The 26,861-nt window shown below is 43.2% G+C and overlaps 1 protein-coding gene across 1 annotated transcript in view; it reads right to left on the bottom strand.

The window, feature by feature from the left end:
• Nucleotides 1–26,861, bottom strand: part of ctif (CBP80/20-dependent translation initiation factor) — a 128,761-nt gene that overhangs the window by 17,353 nt on the left and 84,547 nt on the right. Inside the window, exons 9-11 of the mRNA XM_070440545.1 lie at nt 25,222–25,720; nt 20,182–20,481; nt 9,150–9,305 (exon numbers count right to left, since the gene is read on the bottom strand). Of these exons, the coding sequence (XP_070296646.1) occupies nt 9,150–9,305; nt 20,182–20,481; nt 25,222–25,720 (955 nt within the window). The remainder of the gene's footprint in view (nt 1–9,149; nt 9,306–20,181; nt 20,482–25,221; nt 25,721–26,861) is intronic.

Here is a 26,861-nt window from a genome sequence, read left to right as displayed (position 1 = left end):
TATTGAGGGGAGGATGGATGGGGCCATGTATCGCAAGATCTTGGCCAACAACCTCCTTCCCTCAGTAAGAGCATTGAGATGGGTCGTGGCTTGGGTCTTCCAGCATGACAACGACACGAAGCACACAGCCATGGCAACTAAGGAGTGCTCCGTAAGAAGCATCTCAAGGTCCTGGAGTGGCCTAGCCAGTCTCCAGACCTGAACCCAATAGAAAATCTTTGGAGGGAGCTGAAAGTCCGAATTGCCCAGCGACAGCCCCGAAACCTGAAGGATCTGGAGAAGAATCTGTAGGGAGGAGTGGGCCAAAATCCCTGCTGCAGTGTGTGCAAACCTAGTCAAGAACTACAGGAAACGTATGATCTCTGTATTGCAAACAAAGTGTTTCTGTACCAAATATTAAGTTCTGCTTTTCTGATGTAATCAAATACTTATGTCATGCAATAAAATGCAAATTAATTACTTAAAAATCATACAATGTGATTTTCTGGATTTTTGTTTTAGATTCCGTCTCTCATAGTTGAAGTGTACCTATGATAAAAATTACAGACCTCTACATGCTTTGTAAGTAGGAAAACCTGCAAAATCGGCAGTGTATCAAATACTTGTTCTCCCCACTGTAGCTACGGACAACTGCAAAAGTGTTGCTACGGCTCTCAACAACATTTCTTCCCTGAATTTAGCTGGTGCTCATGACCTTGTTTAGCTAGCTAGCTAAACAAAGGAGAAAAAAAGAGACCCAATTCACAAAGAGACCAGTTCACATGTGAAATCCTAAAGAGATGGGTGGTGCGAAGACCTAAGAGGGCGTGAACAATGCTCAATAGGCATACACAAAGAAGAGCTCTCGAACTAGTGTTAGAACCTCAGGGGCGTTTTCAGGAGCCTTTTCTCAAAAGTGGGGTTACAAGTTTATCAACTTTTAAAGCAGAATAACATTCCCCAACTACAGTGTATGATATACAATTTTGAAGCTCTGAGTCTGTACTTTTATAAAATGTAAAAAGCACAATGTAAAAAGCACAGATAGAGCTGGCTGGGCACATTTTAGAAAAAGGCTCAGTGGCGTTATCCTAGCAAGGGGAGGGTGCTGCAGTATTGAAAACAGGGGTGCCAATCATTTTGACCCCCATCTTTTTTAGATTTATTGTTTTACTTGTTAAACAAAATCTCTTTCTCTGAGCAATTGTATAAGTAATAAAATAATATAATTGTAAAAAAATGATTGGGGCATACAATACATACCCAGTATTTGTACTATTTATTTGTCTTTTTTGCTCATTTTTAAATCAAGGGTGCCAATCATTTTGGACCTGACTGTACATCCATACAGTCTAGTACCTACCTATACACCTGTCATGTAACTACAGTCCATCCAGATACACATTCAACACACCTGTAATTATCGAAACCTGTTCTACCAGACAGCGGAGAACATGTAGGCTACGTCACACTTGGCTGGCGTGTGGAGGGAGCATAGCCGGTGAAAGCCATGTAAATAATGTCTAATATCTGACTGCCGTAAGCTACCAGTGACTACAGCTGCAGCCTGAAGTGGTGCTCTAAAGGCGTCCGCATGCTTCCCATCTGAAACAGTTCGGAAGAGTTTGTGCATATGATGACATTTTGTAAAGTTTTTGTTATTTTGGCCTTTGGCAAGGTATTTTTGGGCTGTCCGTGCACACTAAATGTTTTCGAGGCAAGCCGAAGTCTTCGCCACCTTCATTGGTGATTGGTCACCTGTAGGGATTCTTCAATGACGTGTTTGTTGTCATTCAAGGACAGACAACTCGTTTCATGCACATTTTTCACTTGCAAAATACTGTACCAAACGTATTAGATGTAAAATTGCACGACTAAGATCTCCTCTGCAAAAAGACTTGTTTTCTTAAATTAATTCGGACTATTTTGAGGAAGTGTATACTGGCTACAGTGTCTCAAGATAGTACAAACGGTACTATTGCCGCTTTTTCTCATTTTTCAAGCGAAGGTCTTTTAACCCATAAGTCTAAGCCGGGGGAGGGGGTTCTACTACGCTATATGGAATTGTTTTATGAAGGTCATACCAAGTATCATTTAGCTATTTGATTTTGAATTAAAACCCCTTGAAGTACCTTTTTTCTCTCTCTCCAATTATATGATGAAAAATTATTTTTGGCCTTACTGCTATTAGCATATAGAAATGCATTGAATAACATATTCACTACATGGAACAACAGATAGTCCCCCCGGAAAAAAATTGTTCTGAAGTGTCTTGTCCTATATCTGAGAAATTAAGAAATATCAGGAAACATTTATTTATATATATATATTTTTTTTACATGTATTTAACCCATTCTTTTGGGAACTAAAGTGTCCATATATACTTTAATAAAAAATGTAACTGGTACTGGGGGACCTTCAGATGAGTCTTGCGGGCGTCCTAGAGCAAAACAGAGAGTCACCTTGCCACAGAGGGGTCATATTAGTGTGTAGCCCAAACTGTTTGGACGCTACAGACAGAAGTTGACAGGTCGTACAACTTTTTTCTTGTACCTTTATTTAACTAGGCAAGTCAGTTAAGAGCACATTCTTATTTACAATGACGGCCTAGGAACAGTGGGTTAACTGCCTTGCTCAGGGGCAGAATGACAGATTTTTTACCTTGTCTGTTCGGGGATTCGATCTAGCAACCTAACGAGTTCCGGTCCCAAAGCTCTAACCACTAGACTGCCTGCCGCCCCTTGGAGGACGCAATAGATTGAGATGCGTCCAGTGCAAAAAAAACAGATACTGTATCTCTAGTTTAAACTGACAGATTTTTGTATTATACTAACTAGATTTTCACAAGATCGCGGACATCGACCGTAGGTGGTTAAGGGTGTATGCGAGCACGCTCGTTTGGTTCGGCAGCCAAACTGAAGCACGCGGAAGCCTTAACGCTATTCCCTCAGTGGGAAGCATGTTGGGACATGGAACCCAGACCTAATTGGGTACTCTCCTCGGCTGTGTCCTAAATGGCACCCTATTCCCTATATAGTGCCCTCCTTTTAAACAGGGCCCATGCCAGCCATTGTGACCTCTCGCCTATATCTCCGATACTGAGCTCTTGCAGTAGCATCTCCGTGGTTGATGAAATACCTAACCCTGAGATAAGGATTTCTGCTGACTGCTTTAGCGTTAACTGCCATGACTCAGAGTTAGTCATTTACATGATCTGAGAGGATGATTGCTCTGTGTATTCTGTGGATTCGCAAACAATGTATATATACACAGTAGTATACAGTACACAATATACAGTTGAAGTCAGAAGTTTACATACACTTAGGTTGGAGTCATTAAAACTCATTTTTCAACCACTCCACAAATTTCTGGTTAACAATCTAGAGTTTTGGCAAGTCTGTTAGGACATCTACTTTGTGCATGACACAAGTAATTTTTACAACAATTGTTTACAGATTATTTAACTTATAATTCACTGTATCACATTTCCAGTGGGTCAGAAGTTTACATACACTAAGTTGACTGTGCCTTTAAACAGCTTGGAAAATTCCAGAAAATTATGTCATGGCTTTAGAAGCTTCTGATAAACTAATTTATATAATTTGAGTCAATTGGAGGTGTACCTGTTGATGTATTTCAAGGCCTACCTTCAAACTCATTGCCTCTTTGCTTGACATCATGGGAAAATCTAAAGAAATCAGCCAAGACCTCAGAATTTTTTTTGTAGACCTCCACAAGTCTGGTTCATCCTTGGGAGCAATTTCCAAAACACCTGAAGGTACCACGTTCATCTGTACAAACAATAGTAGGCAAGTATAAACACCATGGGACCACGCAGCCGTCCTACCGCTCAGGAAGGAGAAATGTTTTCTCTCCTAGAGATGAATGTACTTTGGTGCGAAAAGTGCAAATCAATCCCAGAACAACAGCAAAGGACCTTGCGAAGATGCTGGAGGAAACAGGTACAAAAGTATCTATATCCACAGTAAAACGAGTCATATATCGACATAACCTGAAAGGCCGCTCAGCAAGGAAGAAGCCACTTCTCCAAAACCGCCATAAAAAATCCATACTACGGTTTGCAACTGCACATGGGGACAAAGATGAAACAAAAATAATACTGTTCGGCCATAATGACCATCGTTATGTTTGGAGGAAAAAGGGGGATGCTTGCAAGCCAAAGAACACCATCCTAACCGTGAAGCACGAGGGTGGCAACATCATGTTGTGGGGGTGCTTTGCCGCAGGAGGGACTGGTGCACTTCAGTAAATAGATGGCATTATGAGGAAGGGAAATGTGGATATATTGAAGCAACATCTCAAGACATCAGTCAGGAAGTTGAAGCTTGGTCGCAAATGGGTCTTCCAAATGGACAATGACCCCAAGCATACTTCCAAAGTTGTGGCAAAATGGCTTAAGGACAACAAAGTCAAGGTATTGGAGTGGCCATCACAAAGCCCTGACCTCAATCCTATAGAACATGAGGGCAGAACTGAAAAATTGTGTGCGAGTAAGGAGGCCTACAAACCTGACTCAGTTACACCAGCTCTGTCAGGAGGAACGGGCCAAAATTCACCTAACTTAGCTTGTGGAAGGAGTTTAAATGTATTTGGCTAAGGTGTATGTAAACTTCCGACTTTGACTGTACATAATGTAAACATCCGGTTCGTTTCCGTCTGCATTTGATGAGGAAAAATATGAGTTGATGACCCCAGAGAATTACGGCTAGAATATGTGTGAGCCTGCCATACAGAGGGAGTTGGGGGTGCCTTCAGAAAGTATTGAAAGATTTCAAAACGGATTAAATAGATTTTTTTCTCACCCATCAACACACAATACTCCATAACGACAATGTAAAAAATGTTTTTAGAAATGTTTACACATTTATAGAAAATTAATGACATAAATATTTAATTTACATAAGTATTCACACCCCTAAGTCAATACATGTTAGAATCACCTTTGGCAGCGATTACAGCTGTGAGTCTTTTTGGGTAAGTCTCTAAGAGCTTTCCACACCTGGACTATACAATATTTTCATATAATTCTTTCTAAAATTGTTTCAAGCTCTGTCAAGTTAGTTGTTGATCATTGCTAGACAGCCATTTTCAAGTCTTGCCATAGATTTTCAAGCCGATTTAAGTGAAAACTGTAACTAGGCCACTCAGGAACATTCAATGTAATCTTGGTAAGCAAGTCTGTTATATATTTATTTAACTAGGCAAGTCAGTTAAGAACACATTCTTATTTACAATGATGGTCTACCGGGGAACATTGGGTTAACTGCCTTGTTCAGGGGCAGAACGACAGATTTTTTTTACCTTGTCAGCTCGGGGATTTCATGCAGCAACCTTTCGGTTACTGGCCCAACGCTCTAACCACTAGGCTACCTTGGCCTTGTGTTTGTGGTTCTTGTCCTGCTGAAAGGTGAATTCATTTCCCAGTGTCTGGTGGAAAGCAGACTGAACCAGGCTTTCCTCTTGGATTTTGCCTGTGCTTAGCTCCATTCAGTTTCTTTTTTATCCTGAAAACCTCCTCAGTCCTTAACAATTACAAGCATACCCATAACATGATGCAGCCACCACTATGCTTGAAAATATGGAGAGTGGTACTTAGTAATGTAAAAATTTAATAGCATTGCCACATTTTTTGCAGTATTACTTTAGTGCTTTGTTACAAACAGGATGCATGTTTTGGAATATTTTTATTCTGTACAGTCTTACATCTTTTCACTCTGTCAATTAGTTCTCTCCTATCACAGCCATTAAACTCTAACTGTTTTAAAGTCACCGTTGGCCTCGTGGTGAAATCCCTGAGCGGTTTCCTTCCCCTCCGGCCTGTATCTTTGTAGTGACTGATGTATTGATACACCATCCAATAGCGTAATTAATAACTTTCAACCATGTTCAACCAGGGGTATTTTATTCAACTGTCACTCGATTTTTCTTAATTTTTTTAACACATTACTAAAATTCGTTCCCTCGGAGGCCATTTGAAAATCTCCCTGGTCCTTTGTGGTTGAATTCGTGGTTTGAAATATTCCACTTGCTTCGACTGAGGGGATTATACAATAGGTGCATGTCTGGGGTACAGGAGACTAGGTGTTTCTGAGATTTTGGGGAAAATATCCAGGAGAATGCACACCAGAACGCGCTCCTCAGGTCAATCATGTTGTACCCAGTCTGTTTTCTGCCTGTCACAGTGCACTCTATACCTATATTCGCTTCAAGTAGTATGTAAACCCAGCCATTATGGTTTAATACATGGGTATAGGAATGGTGAGTGTCCCCCCCCCCACCCCCCTCCTACACTGTTACAATTCATCTACAGCCTAACGTTCTGTGGAGGTGTTAGATTGTCGTCTCCCTGGGAGTGCAGTGCCAGGGTGTGTCAAGGCAATGGTGGCACCTCTCATGGGTGTGTGGAGGCCTGGGGTGCAACAGGTAGCCATGGGGGGTGCTGCATATACCTTCCGCTCATCTCTCTTCTCAAACCCCCGCTTCGCTCTCTTACTCCTTTTTTATTGGCTCTTACCCTTACAACTTCCCCCCACCTTCTCCGCTTTTCTTTCTTCTCTCTCCTCTCTGGCCAGGATTGTTTTGTGAGTGGGCGAGTGTCACCGTGATTTCACTCCTATGCAGAGAAGAGAGGAGCCTGACAGAGACTCTAGAGGAAGACTGCGGCTAGTGCTGCCGACACCACAGAGCTTCCTGAGTAACTGCAGTGAGAGAGACGTCTGGTGTGTGTGTGTGTGTGTATTCGCGCATGAAAAGGGAGGTGCAGGCGTACACTGCAAAAGAAAGAAACTATTTCGGTGCAACAATAGTAAATGTGTATCGCAAGTGGAATAAAATAATGACAATTCTACATCATCCAGTTATGGAGAGTGCGTGGGGTCGGGCTCTAACACACTCGAGCTCGAGCATCCCAACAGCTAAGACAAACAACGCTAGCATGTCACAGACAGGAGACCCCCAGCCTTTAGTCCAACAATGCAGAATGATTGATTGTGGTATGTGTGTATTTGTAGAGAACAGTATGTGCGTGTCTGTGTGTGTGCCACTTCAAAGCAGCGGTTGTAAAAGTGCCAGTGACATTCTTGGAGCTTATTCACTATTCCAGCCAGCCCAGGCACGGACCACACACTGGAACCCACAGGTCTGTGTGTGTACATGGGTGGCTGGATATAGGATGTCACCCTGAAAACCAGACATAAACATCTTGCATCACTGGGATTCTGAAGAGGTGGGCTCCAACAACTGGACCCTCCGGCAGGCAAGCATGGTGGCAGATCTCTCGCGCTCTCTCCTTACGCTATCCCCCCTCCACCATGGCATGGCACGTCAGACCATCATTAAGTTCGCCGACGACACAACGGTGGTAGGGCCTGATCACAGACAGCCTATAGGGAGGAGGCCAGAGACCTGGCAGTATGGTGCCAGGCCAACAACAACCTCTCCCACCACGTCATTAAGACAAAGGAGATGATCGTGGACTACAGGAAACGGAGGGCCGAGCACAACCCGATTCCCATCGACGGGGCTGTAGTGGAGAGGGTCGAGAGCTTCAAGTTCCTCTGTGTCCACATCACTATGGTCCAAACACACTAACCCAGTTGTGAAGAGGGCACGACAACGTCTCTTCCTCCTCAGGAGGCTGAAAAGGTTTTGGCATGGGCCCTCAGATCCTCAACAAGTTCTACAGCTGCACCATCGAGAGCATCTTGACTGGCTGCATCACCGCTTGGTATGACAACTGCTTGGCATCCGACCGCAAGGGGCTGCAGAGTGAGTACGGCCCAGTACATCACCGGGGCCGAGCTCCCTGCCATCCAGGACCTCTATACCAGGCGGTGTCGAAAACGTTTCAAAGACTCCAGCCCGTTCTCTCTGCGCCTGGAACCAACAGGACCCTGAACAGCTTCTACCCCCAAGCCATAAGACTAATAAACAAGAATGATAAATAGCTAATCAAATTCCCTTGCACCAACTCTACCCACACATTACTTACTGTACACTGGACTCTTACCACCCCCCCCCCCCCCCCCCCCCCCCCTCCCCCCCCCCCCCCCCCCCCCCCCCCTCCCTGCTGTAGTTCACTTTACCCCTAACCTCTATGACATTAACAACACACATTACCTCGTACCCCTGCACCCAGTACTGGTTCTCCCTGTATATAGCCATGTTATTTTCTACTTCCTATATATAGCCATGCTAGTTTAACTTCTCCTCATTATTCACTGTGTCTATATTTCTATTGTTTATATCTTATCTTTAACACTGCATTTCTGGAAAAGGACCCGTAAGTAAGCATTTCACTGTTAGTCTACACCTGTCTACAAAGCATGTGAGGAATTAAATTTGATTCTCACACTAAGAGAGGTAAGAAAATGAAGGCTAATTGCTAACCTCGTCCTAGATCTGTTTGTGCTGTCTTGACAACTCATGTGGTCATTTGAAAAGAAAACAACTAGGAGTTGACTATACAGCACAAACACATCTGGGACCAGGCTATGATAGGCTAAATGCTCGACTGTCTGGTGGTTTTCCTAGTATTTGATTTCACTTTAAACTGTTAATCTAAACCCTTCATCCTCCCCAACTCACTGTCTGTCTCGCATGTCTGTGTCTCGACCACTTCTGCTTATTCTTTAGCGGTAAAGCACCAGATTGCTACCGCGTCTGTCTGCGGTCTCTGGTTTTCATGGAAACGGTCGGAGCCATTGTGACAGACCACTTCTGCTGATGGGAATTGGAACTCTGAGGCAAGGCAGGTGTTACCGGAATCATCTTCCCCCTTTAGTTTTTTCCCCCAATTACTAAAAGTGCTGTGCTGTGGGGATGGGTAGATGGAACAGCCCTCTGAATGAGGAAGCTTTGTGTCGTAGCGAATGACATGTTGTGTCTGTTCCAATATCCATCCGGAAATAATGTCCCTGCAGTGGTATGCTAGTGTAGATATAGGAAGATAGCCAACGTTATAGTACTGTATGTAGGTTACATTGCGACATAGTTGGGCAAAGATGAGTAGAGGTGGAATGTCCGTGTGTGAGAGTGTACTATCCTCTCTGCGACATGGGGGCAACTCTGAAGGGCTCTCAGGTGGAGGTGTGTTAGTGTATAGAGGAAGATGTGTGTTTATGGTGGTATGGAGGTAGGTGTGTACTAACCTCTCTGAGACAGGTGTATATGGGACAGACCAGGACTCGGAAGGGCTCTCCGGCGCTGGACCTCATTGTTCCAAACATCTCACACAGGAAGGTGATGAACCCCAACCAGAGCTCTACGTCAGACGCCTGCAGCTCCTCCCGACGAGAGAAGTCCTTCTGTAGAGGACAGAGAGGAGAGATGTAATGTTAGGGAGCAGAGAGATGAGACACTGTAAAAACAACACAGCAGAGAAAAGTCCTTTGGTCGGGGACAGAGAGTGGTGAATACAATGTTAACCAGGCTCAGCATAATTGTGTCATATTTCAATTGATTTATCAAGGTATTTCACTTAGAAATCAGCCTCTGTTAAGCCAATTCGCTTCACAACAATTTGGCTGATAGCCACACTTCCCAGCTTGAATTGAGTGCGCCCTACAAGACTGAGGTATCAGGTTGCATATCCACAGCCATTGGAAGCTGGGAAGACCCGCGTTAACTTTCATTCGCTGGTCAGACTGTCAATTTATGGCAGAAGGACACGTCGCACCTTCATATTCCGGACAGCGTTGGAAAACTAAGAACCTTCAGCATTGATAGCAACTAGTCCCATCGTTGTACGACAAACACAAATGGTTTAATTTCAAATTTAATTAAAAAAAATTAAAAATTATTTGAACCACTGTGTTCATCACAGACGGACAACTTTTACGGGAGATGAAATCTGAGATCGTATTAAATCAGTAGTCTCTGTGTTTTGTTTCTTATGTTTTGTACTTTTTGTGGACCCTAGTAAGAGTAGCTGTTAGTTCTGCAAAACCTAAAAATGGGGATCCAAATAAACTAAAAACGTTCAGGAGGGGAGGGATGCAAGAATCACAAAGCTGTGACACAAAAATAAGGCTAGTTTTTACCTACCCACTAGCTATATGATGAATTGTTACAGTAATAATGCAACTGACATGATATAGGAGGACATTTGTGAATTTGATTGTAAATATATATAGATGTGATTCTCAAATAAAATATTTCAGGCCCTATTCAACCATTTTTCATGAATGGGAGCTTAATCATATATTGATATTTCATAATTGTATATCGTATTGGTACTACAGTATGTCCTTGAGCTTGGGTCGTCAAAAGTGAGTTCATCTCAGCAATATCTTTTTACCAGAAAGGTGAGATTTCTATCTTTCTGGCACTATGAAGCATTACTATCTTGTCATGAGAAATGATCAAATTCGTGCATAGCCATATAGACATCCAGAATGTCAGCCATTAGCACTGAACATGTTAACACAGCTATAAGTCAGTCCATATGTAGGGGACAGAAAGCACAGAGACACCTCAAAACCAAACTAGGGCACAGGGTATGCCTCAAGATATCCTTCCGTAGCAGCTAGAGAGAGGAGAGATACTGTGACTCTGTGAGTCCTTCTAGGGTAGAGAGGAGATATATACTGAAACTCACTATAAACTCAGAAGATCACCAGGGGTTGAGACCGAACAGTGATGCAGATCCAATGTGATCAGAGCCGCTTTCAGAAGGTCTCTTATTAACACCACAGCACTGTACTTTACTTACTGTGCGCACGCACACACACACACACACACACACACACACACACACACACACACTATTATTGTGCAACCAGGGGATGGGGGAGGGAAAGAATAATCTATGATTCATCCATAGAAAGGAGACTGATGTCTCAGTGCCTATCTTAATTTACACTCATGGAAATTGGCCTATATGGATAGGGCCAAATTTCAATGTTTCTAACAGAATAACTTCCAATGGTGGAAATTGAAAGAGGAGCACTTGGGATATTATGGGGAAGTTTTCAAAGCAAAGGTGAGGACACAACAGTTCACCTGATACAAGACCGAATGCAAACAGACAGTTGATGTTATGTGCATTTGACATTTATTGCACTTTTCACAGCATTTGTTGATAACAAAATCTGAAAACACTCTGGATAGATTCAGTAAGATAATAAGAATATTCATTGAAATGTTGGAGTAGGTGCAAGATAAGAAAAAAAAAAGTATCACAAGGGTTTGAGTGAGAGGTCTAACTGGTGTCTCCAAGTGGCCACACACCTCTCCAAAGTGTGCACAGCTTCTAAGTAATTTCAATGCACTTTTATGACTCAAGGAAAGAGCATTCAATTATGTGTTTTTAGCTCTCCTAGCTTTGCCATTGAGGAACTGAAGCAAGCACACTTTTTTTTGGTACACAATCCAAAAAAGTTCCATTATAAATCGCAATCTGGTTCAGGTGGGCATCATTTGAACAGTAGCAGTGCGTGGGTAATATCACTGGGGAAGCCAAGCCCTTTTTGCCGCGCCAGGACCATTCACAGTTGAGTTTGATCAGTTTAGCTCAACGCTAATTTTTTATACTTTTGTCAAGGGAGGCTCGCTGGCTTCCCTTGCCTTCAATGCTACGGGTGGCAACAATGTCATACTCGTTTGGAACAGACAGCATCAGATATAGTACATTTGGAAAGTATTCAGACCCCTTCACTTATCCGCAAGTGACAGCCTTATTCTAAAATGAATTAAATCGTTTCCCCCCCCTCATCAATGTAGACAATACCCCATAATGACAAATTTTGAGCAAATACTCAGTACTGTGTTGAAGCACCTTTGGCAGTGCTTACAAGCTTGGCACACCTGTATTTGGGGAGTTCCTCCCATTCTTCTCTGCAGATCCTCTCAAGCTCTGTCAGGTTGGATGGGGAGCGTTGCTGCACTGCTATTTTCAGGTCTCTCCAGAGATGTTCGATCGGGTTCAAGTCCGGGCTCTGGCTGGGCCACTCAAGGACATTCGGAGACTTGTCCCGAAGCCACTCCTGCGTTGTCTTGAATGCGCCCTTAGGGTCGTTGTCCTGTTGGAAGGTGAACCTTCGCCCCAGTCGGAGGTCCTGAGCGCTCTGCAGCAGGCATTCATCAAGGATCTCTGTACTTTGCTCCGTTTATCTTTCCCTCGATCCTGACTTATCTCCCAGTCCCTGCTGATGAAAAACATCCCCACAGCATGATGCTGCCACCACCATGCTTAACCGTAGCGATGGTATTGGCCAGGTGATGAGCAGTGCTTGGTGTCCTCCAGTTCTTGGTCACCTCCCTGACCAAGGCCTTTCTTCCCCGAAAGCTCCGTTCTTGGGGACCTTCAATGCTGCAGACACTTTTGGTACCCTTACCAAGATCTCTGCTTCGACACAATCCCGTCTCGGAGCTCTACGGACAATTCCTTCAACCTCACGGCTCGCTTTTTGCTATGACATGCACTGTCAACAGTGGGACCTTATATAGACATGTGTGCGCCTTTCCAAATCATGTCCAATCAATTTAATTTACCAATCAAGTTGTAGAAACTCTCTAGGATGAGCAATGGAAACAGGATGCACATGAGCTCAATTTCGAGTCATAGCAATGTGTCTGAATACTTACGTAAACAAGGAAGTTATGTTTTTTTATATTAACTAAATTTGCTAAACATTCTAAAAAACTGTTTTCACTTTGTCATTATGGGGTATTGTGTGTAGATTGATGAGGAAATGTTTTACCTAATCATTTTTAGAATAAGGCTGTAATGTAACAAAATCTGGGAAAGGTGAAGGGGTCTGAATACTTTCCGAATGCACTGTAGACGGCCTACACAAAGAGCGACAGAAGGGCGCTGTTTCGCTAGCGTAGATGCTTTCTCCTGTGAGATACATTCAGCCTCTTGCGAATTGAAGGAAAATTATGAAAGAGAAAAAAGATAAATGATTTGATGTTAAAAAAAAAAAGTGGGTTTGAATATATGCCACTGCATTGTAAAGCTTGTTCTGTAGCCAACATGGCTAGCTAAGTTATAAAATATTATCTTACAGTGTTAGGCTTTCAAAAGGCACTTTAGACAAACAGATTGTAATTTTGGTGGGCTTAGAATGGAGTTGTGAGTGCATTCAAGTACATGTTCCGCAGTTAATTTTCTTCACAATACGACAAACCTGTTTAGGACAACCCATGGTCATCTAGGCTTGGGCGGTATCCAGATTTTCATATCGTCCTTCTCTCATCCTGGGATTTGCGGTATTACCCGCATAACACACAAAGGGGCGCTAAAATCACAAGAAAAGCTCATCGGGGTCTCTATTACCAGAATGCTAACGAAACTAGCACAAACTAATAGCAAAAATCACAGACACTTAGTTAAATGCTAACAAGCGGGGGAAAAAATTGCAACTGTAAAGATAACTCATCTAGAGCTCTTTGACTTCGGGCAGAAAGCCATTATAAGATATCTGACGGCAAACACTTAGTAGTGAATTGTATACAAGTGTAACTTCATCTCTTCATGTGTGCCGCACAACAGAGACTCGCTGATAGATATAGAACGCTATGGACACACCAGCTTCTGGTTTCTCCCGTTGTGCGATTTACAAACAAACGTGTGATTTGCTCAACTGTTCTGGGGGAGGTACAGCAAGCTTCAAATGTAAAATAATGTGACATGTGAAATGAAGAAAGCATAAAGAAATTAAGAAACTTAAAAAAAAATCTCCTAATGTATTGCACAAGTTGACTGTAGATATTAACTTATCAATGAAATAGTTTTGACTGTATTGAAAAACCATCCTGTGGCTTCTCCAAATACCTTGGTGAATGGTATACCGCCCAAGCCTAATGTCGTCCTTGTAACTGAGGATCAAACATAGCGATCATAAACGTTGATACTGTTAATGACATGAGTTTTCAAAATATGGAAATGTGAAGTGCACATTTGGACTCATGGGTAGGTGGTTTGCTTGTACGACATCAAAGCGGTATTTATTATAATCCTCAACATCTCCTCTTTCAGAACACATCGACTCCTCTCCATTTACAGCGTTTCCCCTCACTCAGACAACAAATGTGCAAAAGTAGCCCATTTAGTGGGAGGGACGGCGGCATCATCTTGTCACACACAGTGCTCAAGTTTATTACTGCTGACAATCAAAGCCCATACAGCGCTGTGAGGCGGAAAACCTGAGCTCTGACGTCATGTATAGCATGTTAATGTAAGCCACTGCATTCCAATTTAGGCGCTTATCAATGACAAATGTATATACGGTTAGTCTGGAGAAGCCAGTCTAAACGACTTCCATAAAGCCAGAGAATAATGTCTGGTTGAGTTATAGGGGGAATCCTTGACAACACCCTAACGGAAGAGTGGAACACAAAACAAACTCTGCTGCTCCCAAGCAATATTCTATTTTTCAATGCGTAAGAGGAGATAATAGGTTATGACTAGCGTTGCAAAGGGTCGGAAACTTTCCGGTAAATTTCCAGAATTTTCCTGGACATTTTCCATGGGAAGTTAAGCCATGGAATTTGGGGAATTTTGCTTAAATTCATTAAAAAAAAGTTAGCTTATAACAGTGAAACTTTTTTTGTGGGATACACAAGGTAATTCTAGGTCTTGTGGCATATTTTGGTTAAACTATCCCCAATTCAATGGAATTGCAACCCTCTGCATGCAGTGCATTCTTCCATCACATGCACAGCTGATTCAAGATCTTGCACACTAACATGGAACCCAAAACCGGCTGCGCGCGTGCGCCATCGTGCATACATTTATTTTGCCCCCCCACACCAAACGCGATCACGACACGCAGGTTAAAATATCAAAAAAAACTCTGAACCAATTACATTAATTTGGGGACAGGTCGAAAAGCATTAAACATTGCACTTGCTAGCTAATTTGTCCTATTTAGCTAGCTTGCTGTTGCTAGCTAATTTGTCCTGGGATATAAACATTGAGTTGTTATTTTACCTGAAATGCACAAGGTCCTCAACTCCGACAATTAATCCAAACATAAAACGGTGAACCGAATCGTTTCTAGTCATCTCTCATCCTTCCAGGCTTTTTCTTCTCTTGACTTTATATTGCGATTGGCAACTTTCATAAATTAGGTGCATTACCGCCACTGACCTCGTTCGTCTGTCAGTCACCCACGTGGGTGGGTTAAACTTAGGTCAAATGTTTCGGGTAGCCTTCCACAAGCTTCCCACAATAAGTTGGGTGAATTTTGGCCCATTCCTCCTGACAGAGCTGGTGTAACTGAGTCAGATTTGTAGGCCTCCTTGCTCGCACACACTTGTTCAGTTCTGCCCACAAATGTTCTATAGGATTAAGGTCAGGGCTTTGTGATGGCCATTCCAATACCTTGACTTTGTTGTCCTTAAGCCATTTTGCCACAACTTTTGGAATTATGCTTGGGGTCATTGTCCATTTGGAAGACCCATTTGCGACCAAGCTTTAACCTCCTGACTGAGGTCTTGAGATGTTGCTTCAATATATCCACGTAATTTCCTACCTCATGATGCCATCTATTTTGTGAAGTGCACCAGTCCCTCCTACAGCAAAGCACCCCCACAACATGATGCAGCCACCCCCATGCTTCACGGTTGGGATGATGTCCTTTTTCCTCCAAACACCTTACCCGAATGATGTAAATTAGCCTATCAGAAGCTTCTAAATCCATGACATAATTTTCTGGAATTTTCCAAGCTGTTTAAAGGCACAGTCAACTTAGTGTATGTAAACTTCTGACCCACTGGAATTGTGATACAGTGAATTATAAGTGAAATAATCTGTCTAAACAATTGCTGGAAAAATGACTTGTGCATTGCACAAAGTAGATGTCCTAATCGACTTGCCAAAACTCTAGTTTGTTAACAAGAAATTTGTGGAGTGGTTGAAAATTGAGTTTCAATGACTCCATCCTAAGTGTATGTAAACTTCCAACTTCAACTGTACATTATTTGTTGTTAACTAGTAAATAGTAGCCTACAGCAAAGTGTGTTTCTAACTCGTTAACCATTTCTGCTAGTTGCTTGAGCCTGCTAACTGAGGAGTGTTAATTCACCTGTTTCCATACATGTTTAATTTTTAAACATTTATCTTACAAAGGAGTTGTTTAATCTAAACTGCTTAACTATTTATCTGCACATGGAATTGTATTTGTTTAAAAAAAACTCTTTTCTAATCTTTACAGGAAAATAAAACAGGCATTATCTGATGTGTGGAGACATTTCATGTAGAAGGAAAAGATGTGTACATTTGCAAATACTGTGCAAAATCATATGTGAAGAATGCAACAAAATGCAGAACCATCTGGCTAAGTGCATACATTTCCCTCAGCGCTCACAACAAGCAACCTCTGAAAAAAGTCCCTTTACCTCTATTCGAGGTGAAAATTATGAATCAGACACCTTACTGATAGCAACAGCTCATGGTCCTCCTGGAATCAGACGTTTTTTTGACTCAATTGAGGAACGTAGTCAGAGAAATGCTGATGAATGTCTTGCTCGAGCTGTGCATGCAAATGGTTCACCTCTGATGCTCACAGGCAATGCGTATTGGAAGAGGTTTCTGGACGTTCCTCGCCCAGCACACACCCCTCCAACCAGACATGCTTTATCTACTAATTTGCTGGATGCAGAGTTCAACAGAAGGTCATGCAAATCATAGAGAAAGCAGACTGTATTGCATTCATCTCTGATGGGTGGTCGAATGTTTGTGGGCAAGGAATAATTAATTACATCTCCATCCCTCAACCAGTATTCTACAAGAGCACAGACACAAGGGACAACAAACACACCAGTCTCTACATTGCAGATGAGCTGAAGGCAGTCCTCAATGACCTTGGACCACAGAAGGTATTTGCACTGGTGACAGACAATGCTGCGAACATGAAGGCTGCTTGGTATAAAGTGGAGGACTCCGACACTCACATCACACCCTGCTCATGCATTGAATCTGCTCCTCAAGGACATCATGGCACTGAAAACAATGGATACACTCTACAAGAGAGCCAGGGAAATGGTTAAGTATGTGAAGGGTCATCAAGTTATAGCAGCAATCTACCTCACCAAGCAAAGTGAGAAGAATAAGAGCACCACATTGAAGCTGCCCAGCAACACCCGTTGGGGTGGTGTTGTCATCATGTTTGACAGTCTCCTGGAGGGGAAGGCGTCTCTCCAAGAAATAGCCATATCACAGTCTGCCAATATTGACAGCCCCATCAAGAGGATCCTCCTGAATTATGTATTTTGGGAGAGAGTGGTAAGCAGCCTGAAACCTATAGCAGTAGCCATTGCAGGGATTGAGGGAGACAATGCCATCCTGTCTGATGTTCAGACTCTGCTTGCAGATGTAAGAGAAGAAATCCGTACTGCCCTGCCCACTTCACAGTTGCTCCAAGCAGAGGAAACTGCAGTTCTGAAATACACCAAAAAGAGTGAAGACTTCTACCCCAAGTATGCTGGCAAGAGCATCCTGTCTAGTGCAGAGATCAACAAGGCCTATGGCGTCATCACTACCATGTCTCGCCACCTTGGCCTGGATGAGGAAAATGTTCTTGGCAGTCTGGCCAAGTACACTTCCAAGCAAGGGCTTTGGGATGGAGATGTAATATGGTGGAAGGGACTTTGTGGATCTGAGGCTCTTTCCCCTGTTGTCTACATCATCCTCCAAATCCCACCAACATCAGCCTCCTCAGAGCGCAGCTGGTCCTTGTTTGGGAACACACACACCAAAGCACGCAACAGGCTGACCAATACAAGGGTGGAAAAATTGGTGGCTATCCGGGAAAATTTGAGTCTTTTTGTGCCTGACAACGAGCCATCCTCAACAAGGTTGGAAAGTGACAGTGAAGATGAGGCCTCAGTCTGATGTTCAAGAGGTGGACATTGAGGAGGTCCAGGGAGAAGACATGGAAGCCTGAGAGGAAGACAACCAAAGCTTTAGTTTCTAGACTAGGATTTCACAGATGTACGCTGAAAAAGTTTTTGGGAGATGCGATAGATCATTGGGGATCATTCAATATTCCCTTTCTTTTGTTGTTCAGTGAAATCCTCCCATGAGAAGAGTCAACTCATTTAATTAAAGTTCAATTCGTATTATTATTTTCTGTTATTATTATGTTATATTATTATGTTATTTCTATTGGAAGGATTTAATAATTTGCAATTATGCCTATTTATGATAAGGTAAAAGGTTTATGTTTGTCTCCATATGATATGGTAAATATATCCAATGCAAAAAACATCTACATTTAAATTTGCATATTTGCATATTTTTCCGTTAGTTCCCATATATTCCCACGGAAAGTTTCCACCTCTGAATACTCCCCAAAATGTGCAACCCTAGTTATGACTGTGAGCTCCTGGTGAAATAGTCAAACGTAGGAGGGAATAAGATCCTTAAAAGAAGCAGTATTTGAAACCACTAAAGTGGTAAAGCTTTATATATCGATGTAATGTTTATTTCGTAGTGGGCAAAACCCTCAAATAAAAAAACGAACCATTGTGGGTGTTGGATGTTAACTTAATGCATGTTAAACTTGGCTAATGCCTATACTTTACGTCAACTTGATAATGAGAAAGTTGAGCATAAAAACATGCTGAAAAAGTTGCTGGGAACATTTAAATCAATTTAAGAGAATGAAACAACCGGTTTGATCGCAATAAAAATGAACTATGGTTAATGAAGGTTAATGCTCATTGTGCACGTATAGAGATGACATAAGATGGTAGAAATAAAAGTAGATGACAGAGAATCTGAGTTGGTGAAGTCTCAGTGCCCTGTATGCTCTTCGCACGGCAAACACACATGCACAGATAGTTAATATGGTGCGCGCAGGCACACACTCGGTGGTCGGCGAGCCATGCCAGACAGGACAGGAAGTTCTCTGTGACTGTGCCATAGGGGAGGAAGGGGGATGGGTTACAATGTGACACCAGGGTGAGAAGGGGGACGGGTTACAACGTGACACCAGGGTGAGAAACAAGCCTAGCACTCACTTTCTAAAAGACAGCTACAGCACTTAGCACCCAGCAGACAACCCAAACCATAGCCAGCTACACACACACACACACACACACACACACACACACACACACACACACACACACACACACACACACACACACACACAGGTCAGAAAGGTGGAGAGAGGGCAAAGAGGGTAGAGAAGGGAATGTTCAGATGAGAGTTTAACCGGAATATTTTTTTCTAACATAATTTGCACATTAATGGTATTTTTTAAATTTTATTATATAAATAAATGGGAGACTAATAAAGCAAGTTGCATGTATCCTCATTCATTTATCTTTAACAAACATACCGTTTTTGTTCGATAGTCCTTTATTCTTTACTAATGAGAAATAGTAATAGAAATGTTGAATTAATGCATTATGCTAAACACCACGTGATAAATTATCTAAATGTTCCATTGTGCTCATTGAGCCCGGATGATGCTTTAGTAACAGGCCTGTTTAGAAAGGTAACAGAAACCAGGGACTAGCCAGCCAGCTGTATAATAATTCTGTGGAATAATCAACTAATTATTCTCAGGTTGAAAGAGTGGAGATTTGGCATCACATCCACTAGCAACAATCTTTTCAACAGGCCACATTCGGCTGTTTATAAGATTAGAAATGCGCCCATTCCCTATTTACCGCAAATGAAGGCGGACAAACAGAGAAGAGGAAGAGGGGAGAGGGAGTACTGTGACGCAGCAGGTGGGTTAACATTTCGCCTGGCGTGTCAGCCACATAGAGCTGGCGGGTGGAGAGAGAAAAGGAAAGAGAGAGCAGAGGGGAGAGAGAGAGAGTTAGCGCCCAGACTGTGTCTGCAACGGAGCGTCTGTCTGGCTCCCAAAGGAGGGAGGGAAGTCGTGACACCCAGGGAGGCACTGAGCCGTAGTGCGGGCAGGGCAGACGTGGGTGGGGAGAAACCTTATCTTGGGTGAGGCTAGGCAGACGTGCCCCCCTCCCTCAGGCTATGGCCTCCCATGCTGTTCATTAGCTCTGTGCCTACTGACATTTTCCCAACGTCACACACAGCCCACAGGGCCAATGACACCAATTAGGACCATCCACACCCACTGAGATAGACACCACACACTCATTGTCTGACAGACACCACACACACACACACACGCTGAAAGACAGATGGACAGAAAGACATGTACGTACCCACACAACCCCACTCCCTCACTCCATCCATCTCACCTGTAACATATTGAGTAGTAATGATCTAAACTTGGTCCCCTCCACCATGAACAGGGCCATCTTGTCACAGAGTCTGGCAGCGGTAGCGGCGAAGCTTCTGTCGCTGAGGGCCTTGCCATAGATAGTAGAGACGATCTGGGCCAAGCTCTCTTCCGACTGGGTCGAGGTCTGGGCCTCCTCCATGAAGGAGCGGAGCTGGCCGTCCACCCCGGCTCTGTTGTTCCTCATGCCGTTCAGGATCTCCAGCAAGCGGTCCATGCGGCTCCGCTGGGGGCCCGCTGGGGACACGATCGCCTCCTCCTGGAAGACACCCGATGAAGGACGGCGGTTAAAGAACGACTTACGTGTGTAGTAGGTAACACTTTATTTGGATAGTCCACCTATAAAACGCTCAACAAACTATCAACAACATGTCATTGTCAATTGCACGTCCGTGGACTTTAAACAACGAATAGTGTTACTACAGAAAGCATGTGGTCTTGATACTGTGCCTCTGTGTCCTTACTGCACTAACAGTATTCAAGCTGACAACATGCTAGCTTTCTCTACCAAATAGATGTTTACACAGGGGAGTTGTTCCATGTCATTTCAGTAAGCCATGTCTGTATGGAAGTTGTTTAGACTGGCTTCTGAGTAGTTTTTATAGTTAGAAACAGATAAGATGAGCTTTCCTGCAACATTATTTTGTTGACATTTTAGTAGATCGCTTGAGAAATTGCACCCAAATTGGCCCTTTTAAATTTATAGGATTCACATATTCAATAAAAATAGTACTCAACGTGCGATTTGGACCAAACTTCTTCCTACCATTTAGTAAGACATGAGGAATCCAATAAAATGGTCAAAAGCCACCCACGGACCTCCCCCACACCCCAATCCCACCCCAACAACAGTATCAGTTCTCTATGTCTGACAAGTAGTATGGAGCTGCAGCTCCCGAGTATTGCTTCTCCATCCTCCAGTGTCTTCAGAAAGTATGCACGCACCATTTCCTCTACATCTTGTTGTGTTAGAGCCTGAATTTAAAATGGATTCAATTGTTGTGTCACTGGCCTGCACAAGATACCCCATAATGTCAAAGTGGACTGATGTTTTTAGATTGTTTACAAATGAGTTCAAAAATCAAAAGCTGAAATGTCTTTTGAGTCAAGTATTCATCCTCATTTGATATGGCAAGCCTAAATACGCTAAGGAGTAAAAATCGGCTTAAGTCACAATACGTTGCTGGGATTCACTGTGTGCAATAATAGTGTTTAACATGATTTTTGAATGTCTACCTCGTTTTTGTACCGCACACATACAATTATCTGTAAGGTCTTGAATTTCAAACACATATTCATCCCCCCAAAAAACAGGGAGGTTTTCAAATGCCTTGCAAAGAAGGGCACCCATTGGTAAATGGGTCAAATAAAAAAAGCAGACATTGCCCTTTGAGCGTGATGAAATTATAAATGACACTTTGGATGATGTATCAATACACCCAGTCACTACAAAGATACAGGCGTCCTCCCTAACTCAGTTGCTGGAGAGGAAGGAAACCGCTCTAGGATTTCATCATGAGGCCAATGGTGAATTTAAAACAGTTACAGAGTTTAATGGCTGTGATGGGAGAAAACTGACGATGGATCAACAACATTGCAGTTACTCCACAATACTAACTTAAATGACAGAGTGAAAAGAAGGAAGCCTGTACAGAAAAAAAAAAATCAAAAAAATGCATCCTGCTTGCAATATGGCACTAAAGTAAAACTGCAAAGAATTTGGCAAGGAAATTATCTTTGTGTTATGCTTGTGGCAAATCCAACAACATCACTCTTCATATTTTCAAGCATAGTGGTGGCTGCATCAGCAAGGACTAGGTAGTTTTTTTAGGATAAAAATGGAATAGGGGAAAGATGTACAACTGAATGCCTTCAACTGAAATGTGTCTTCCGCATTTAACCCAACCCCTCTGAATCAGAGAGGTGCGGGGGGCTGCCTTAATTGACATCCACGGCACCTGGCGAACAGTGCCTTGCTCAGGGGCAGAACGACAGATTTTTACCTTGTCAGCTCGGGGATTCGATCCAGCAACCTTTCGGTTACTGGCCCAACGCTCTAACCACTAGGCTACCTGCCACCCCAACCGCACAGGCTAAATCCTAGAGGAAACCCCTGGTTCAGTCTGCTTTCCACCAAACACCGCGAGATAAATTCCCCTTTCAGCAGGAGAATAACATAAAAAAACACAAGGGCAAATACACATGGGAGTTGCTTACCAAGACAACATTGAATGTTCCTGAGTGGCCTAGTCACAGTTGACTTAAATAGCTTGAAAAACTATGGCAAGAATTGAAAATGGGTGTCTAACAATGATTAACCACCAACTTGACAGAGCTTGTAGAATTTTGTGCAAATATTGTCCAGGTGCGAAAAGCTCTTAGAGACTTACCCAGAAAGACTCACAGCTGTAATCACTGACAAAGATGATTCTAACATGTATTGACTCAGGGGGTTGAATAATTATTTAATTTTCAATAAATTAGCAAAAAAATTCTAAAAACATGTTTTCACTTTGCCATTATGGGGTATTGTGCGTAGGTGGGCGAGATTTTAAAAAATTCAATCCATTTTGAATTGTAATACTACAAAATGTGGAATAAGTCAAGGGGTATGAATACTTTTAATGTAATGTATTCCCTGTGAATCTGGTGACGCCCCCCCGTTCAGAGAAATTTGCCATTTAAGTGGCTTGCATAATTCACCATAAATTAGTGTGAAAGTGTCAGGTTTTGTCCAATAGATCCCTCCTGTTCCAGCTACTGCCATACTCTTTTATCAATTTAGCTGGTCTCTTGTGGTTATTCAAATGAATCACATTTTCTTTGCAACTTTGGTTGAAAACCAACAGCTTTTGCTCATGATGAACATAAATCAAGTCAAGCCAGTCCTCCATGAAAGCAATTCAGTTTGTAGTTCTCTTAACCTAAATGCTTCAATCTAACTCTCCTTGAATAGCCTAACAAATGGCAGATCTCAGACCTGTATGGTGCAATTCTCATATGAAGACTTTTATTACAAGTCCAAAACATTGATGTACAGTAGAAATGGGCTGGTGACTAAAATGTTGTGACAAACCTAATAAAATAATACAATTATAAAATCATTGCATGGCAGTCATATGTTTTTCAATACAATTATTAGAAAACAGCTCTATACTGTAATGTGTGTGATTACTGACATTTACCATTTAACACAACCCAACAACATTGCAATAGACTATACAGTGCGCGTTTGTGACTTTTACCATTAAAACCAGTAGAACTGTTGTTACCTAATGGTTTGCTTGTTCACCAGAAATGGTCTCTCTCAGGGATGGGCAACTTTGATGGGGGTGGGGGCCACAAAATTTGAACTCATCATGAGGGGCCGCAGTGGCTCGCGGGTCTGCGTACCACACAGTCAACTGATTTGTGCAAACAATCCATTTGTGCAGTTAAACTACTTAACTAAATGCATTTATACCAGTAGCCAGGGCCGGCCCTAGCCTTTTGGGGGCCCTAAGAGAGATTTGGTTGCCCCCGCCTCATGGGCAAAACATTTTACTGGCCCCCGTATTGACGGCAGATCATTTTTTGTTGTTGTTTTAAAGTATATTTCCTGTAATTCTACACATTTTGCCATGAGACAGAAAATGTTGCAATTTTCAAACACATTTCACGAAATTCGACAATTCAATTTTCTCAGAGATCAAATTGCATTTAAAACAAAATAATGTTTCAGGAATGCAAATCTTGCTCTATAACTACAGAAATGATTTCAGCACAATCTGAGATAGTGGGTGTCAAAATCCTCTTTTCTGTGCTTTTTGAAGTGGAACAACCCAGGGAGTAAAAAAGCTCACGAGAGGAAATATGGTTTGATAGATAGATAGATCAATCCGATATGACATAATGAGCTGCCCATATAAGTTAGTCAACAGGGCAGGTCAGGGAATTCTCACCATACAACACAGCACATAGAACTAGCCTTAAATGAGGAAAACTGGGTCTTATTCACTAGGCAGCGAACGGAAGAAAGTGGACTGAAAGAGGTACTACGTAGATTTATTCAATTAGAAGCGCAGTTTTAGTTTTCCATTTCAAACTGTTTTGCTACGGTATGCCTTAATGAATACAACCCAGGACTCAAACGCATACAGAGACCTGGCTGAGGACAATATCCCATGTTTCCTCCCATTTAGCAAAATTCCTGTGTGTCTGCGTCCCAAATAGCACCTTATTCACCTATATAGTGCATTACTTTTGACTATACCCCTATGGGCTGTGGTCAAATATAACACACTATATAGGGAATAGGGTGCCATCTGAGACACATCCTGTGTTTTCCCTCCAGATCGGCATGTTTGAAGCTGTCAGTTAAATCTCAGTCTTGTTGTCGGAGGCTGTAAGGGGGTTAGGAGCCTCGGTGTCTTAGATACTTGCATGTCTTAGATACTTGGAAACTAAACAAACACACAGCGTTAGAAATTAGTTAGGATGTGTCCCAAATGGCACCCTATTCCTTACATAGTGAACTACTTTTGACCAGAGCCCTATGGACACTTGTCAAAAGTAGGGAACTATATAGGGGAAAGGGTGCCATTTAGGACGCAGCCTTAGATGGAGGGAGGAGGAAGTAGTCCTGGGCTAAGGCTGGGCTGGTTGTGGGGACGCTGGAGCTGAGACCAGCAATACAAAAGCCTAGCACACAGCAGAAAACATCAAAGGATGTGACTTACTTATCCTCCTCCCAACGAGAAGAGAGAAGTTTACCCACGACAGCAAAATCGACAGACAAGCCACCATTGTTAATCCAGACTGAACCCTTACGGAGAAACCTGTGTGTGTGTGAATGACTTTGTACGCATCTAAAAAGGTGCATTAGTTACTGTGGGTTTATATGTGTGTACGCAATGCGCATGTGGTGTAACGTGCATGTGTGTGTAGAAAGGGGAGGGTGTGGCCATGGCATGTGATGGTGATTGACAGACAGATAAGACAGTAAAGAGCTTTCGTTTACCTTGTCTTTTAGCCTCCTCCTCAGCCTCTCTTTGGACGACGGCAGAAGACTGACTTTAGGGCCACCCTGGCCCGCAGGCTGGCTGGGAGGCCCGTCATTGGGGCCCCTTGAGCTCTCTGGCTCCAGCCTAGCGCTGGCCTCCTCTGCTTTTACATCATCCGTCTCTTTGTTTTTTCTGGGTGGTGCCCCCTTGTCTCTGTCTCCCGTTGGGGTTGCCCCCCTGTCTCTGTCCACTGCCGGGACTCCCTGCGGTCCCTGTTCTCCTCCCTGCCCCTGTTGGTTGTGGTGCCAGCGGCGGTTCTGGCTGTAGCCATGGTGGGGGGGCCCCTGGCGCTGCCCGCCGTGGCCCTGGAACTGCTGCCCATGGCTACCCCCACACTGTCCTCTGTGCTGCTGCTGGTCACGAGGATGTTGATTGACTGTTTGTTGTTGTTGTTGTTGTGGCGACTGCTGCTGCTGGGTCTTCCTGTCTCCACCCGGTGGTCTCTGCTGCTGTCTCCTGTAACGAGAGGAGCAAGCGGGTAAGGGTTCTGTTAACCACGTGGCACAGCGTGACGCGGTGACGCCCAGGCTACTCTGTCTGGCCAGCCTGAACCAAGCCAGCGACCTCAGGCACCCTATCACAGGGCCACGGTCGACTCCATGTCCATCTGTTCAGCTGCGACTCAGTCACTCCCTCTCGGTCTGCCTGCTCTCTCTTGATCATCTATTGTAACACAGTCCCACTATGTCTCTACCGTCTAACACACTGTCTCCCCTGGCACAGACATAGCTCATCTACCAGAGCCGGTCTACTTCTTTCAGTCAAATACTAAAACACCACAGATCTGTCTTCAGCTAACAGCTATGGCCGCCTGCTACCATAAGGCATGTGAGTTCTTATAAATAATAGGTGCTTCCCCATGTGGTGTGGGTCTCTGCTTCGCAAGGAGCTGACTGATGCAACAGGATTAAGCACTTTTGTTCTGCTGTCGCCCTTAGCTTCAGATCAACAGGAGCTTACAGGCCGTGTCTGTGTAAGGAGGGGGTATAACAACTAATATTCTTTCAGGTAACGACCCTCGACTAAAATCGGATTACAATGAGGTGTTCGTTTTTTTTTAAAGTGACTTTATGAACATGCCTTCCTTTCAACTATAAGGGTCAGGCAGCCTAGCGTTTAAGAGCGTTGGGCCAGTAACCAAAAGGTCGCTGGTTCAAGGTGGAAAAAAAGGTGTGAAAAAAAAAATAACTGCCGTTCTGCCCTTAGTTAACTCCCATGAACAACTGCTCCCCCTGGCGCCAACAACGTAGACGTCGATCAAGGAAGCCCTCCATCTCTCTGATTTAGACACATTTCGTGTGAATGCATTCAGCTCCGCAACTGAATCGGTATCCTCTTTCCTATCAAACCGTCATAAGAACACAAGAACCCAAAGCAAGCAATCCCCTATGAAAACTGTCCTCAACCAACATTCTAACCCTTCAACAAAAGCCCCATCACATCCTAAACAACACTATCCCGAGATATTTCCAGCAGATTTTTTTCCACTGCTTGTGTTCAAATTCAACACCACACCCACTCTACAGAGGTATGGAAAACACGAAGCAGGCCAACACTCATAAAATCCAATAGCGCCACCATTCATCAATTCTCTCTC

This window comes from Salvelinus sp. IW2-2015, linkage group LG4q.1:29 (genome assembly GCF_002910315.2).
Source record: "Salvelinus sp. IW2-2015 linkage group LG4q.1:29, ASM291031v2, whole genome shotgun sequence".
Taxonomy (NCBI): Eukaryota; Metazoa; Chordata; class Actinopteri; order Salmoniformes; family Salmonidae; genus Salvelinus; species Salvelinus sp. IW2-2015.
This window is presented reverse-complemented; position numbering and strand designations above follow the sequence as displayed.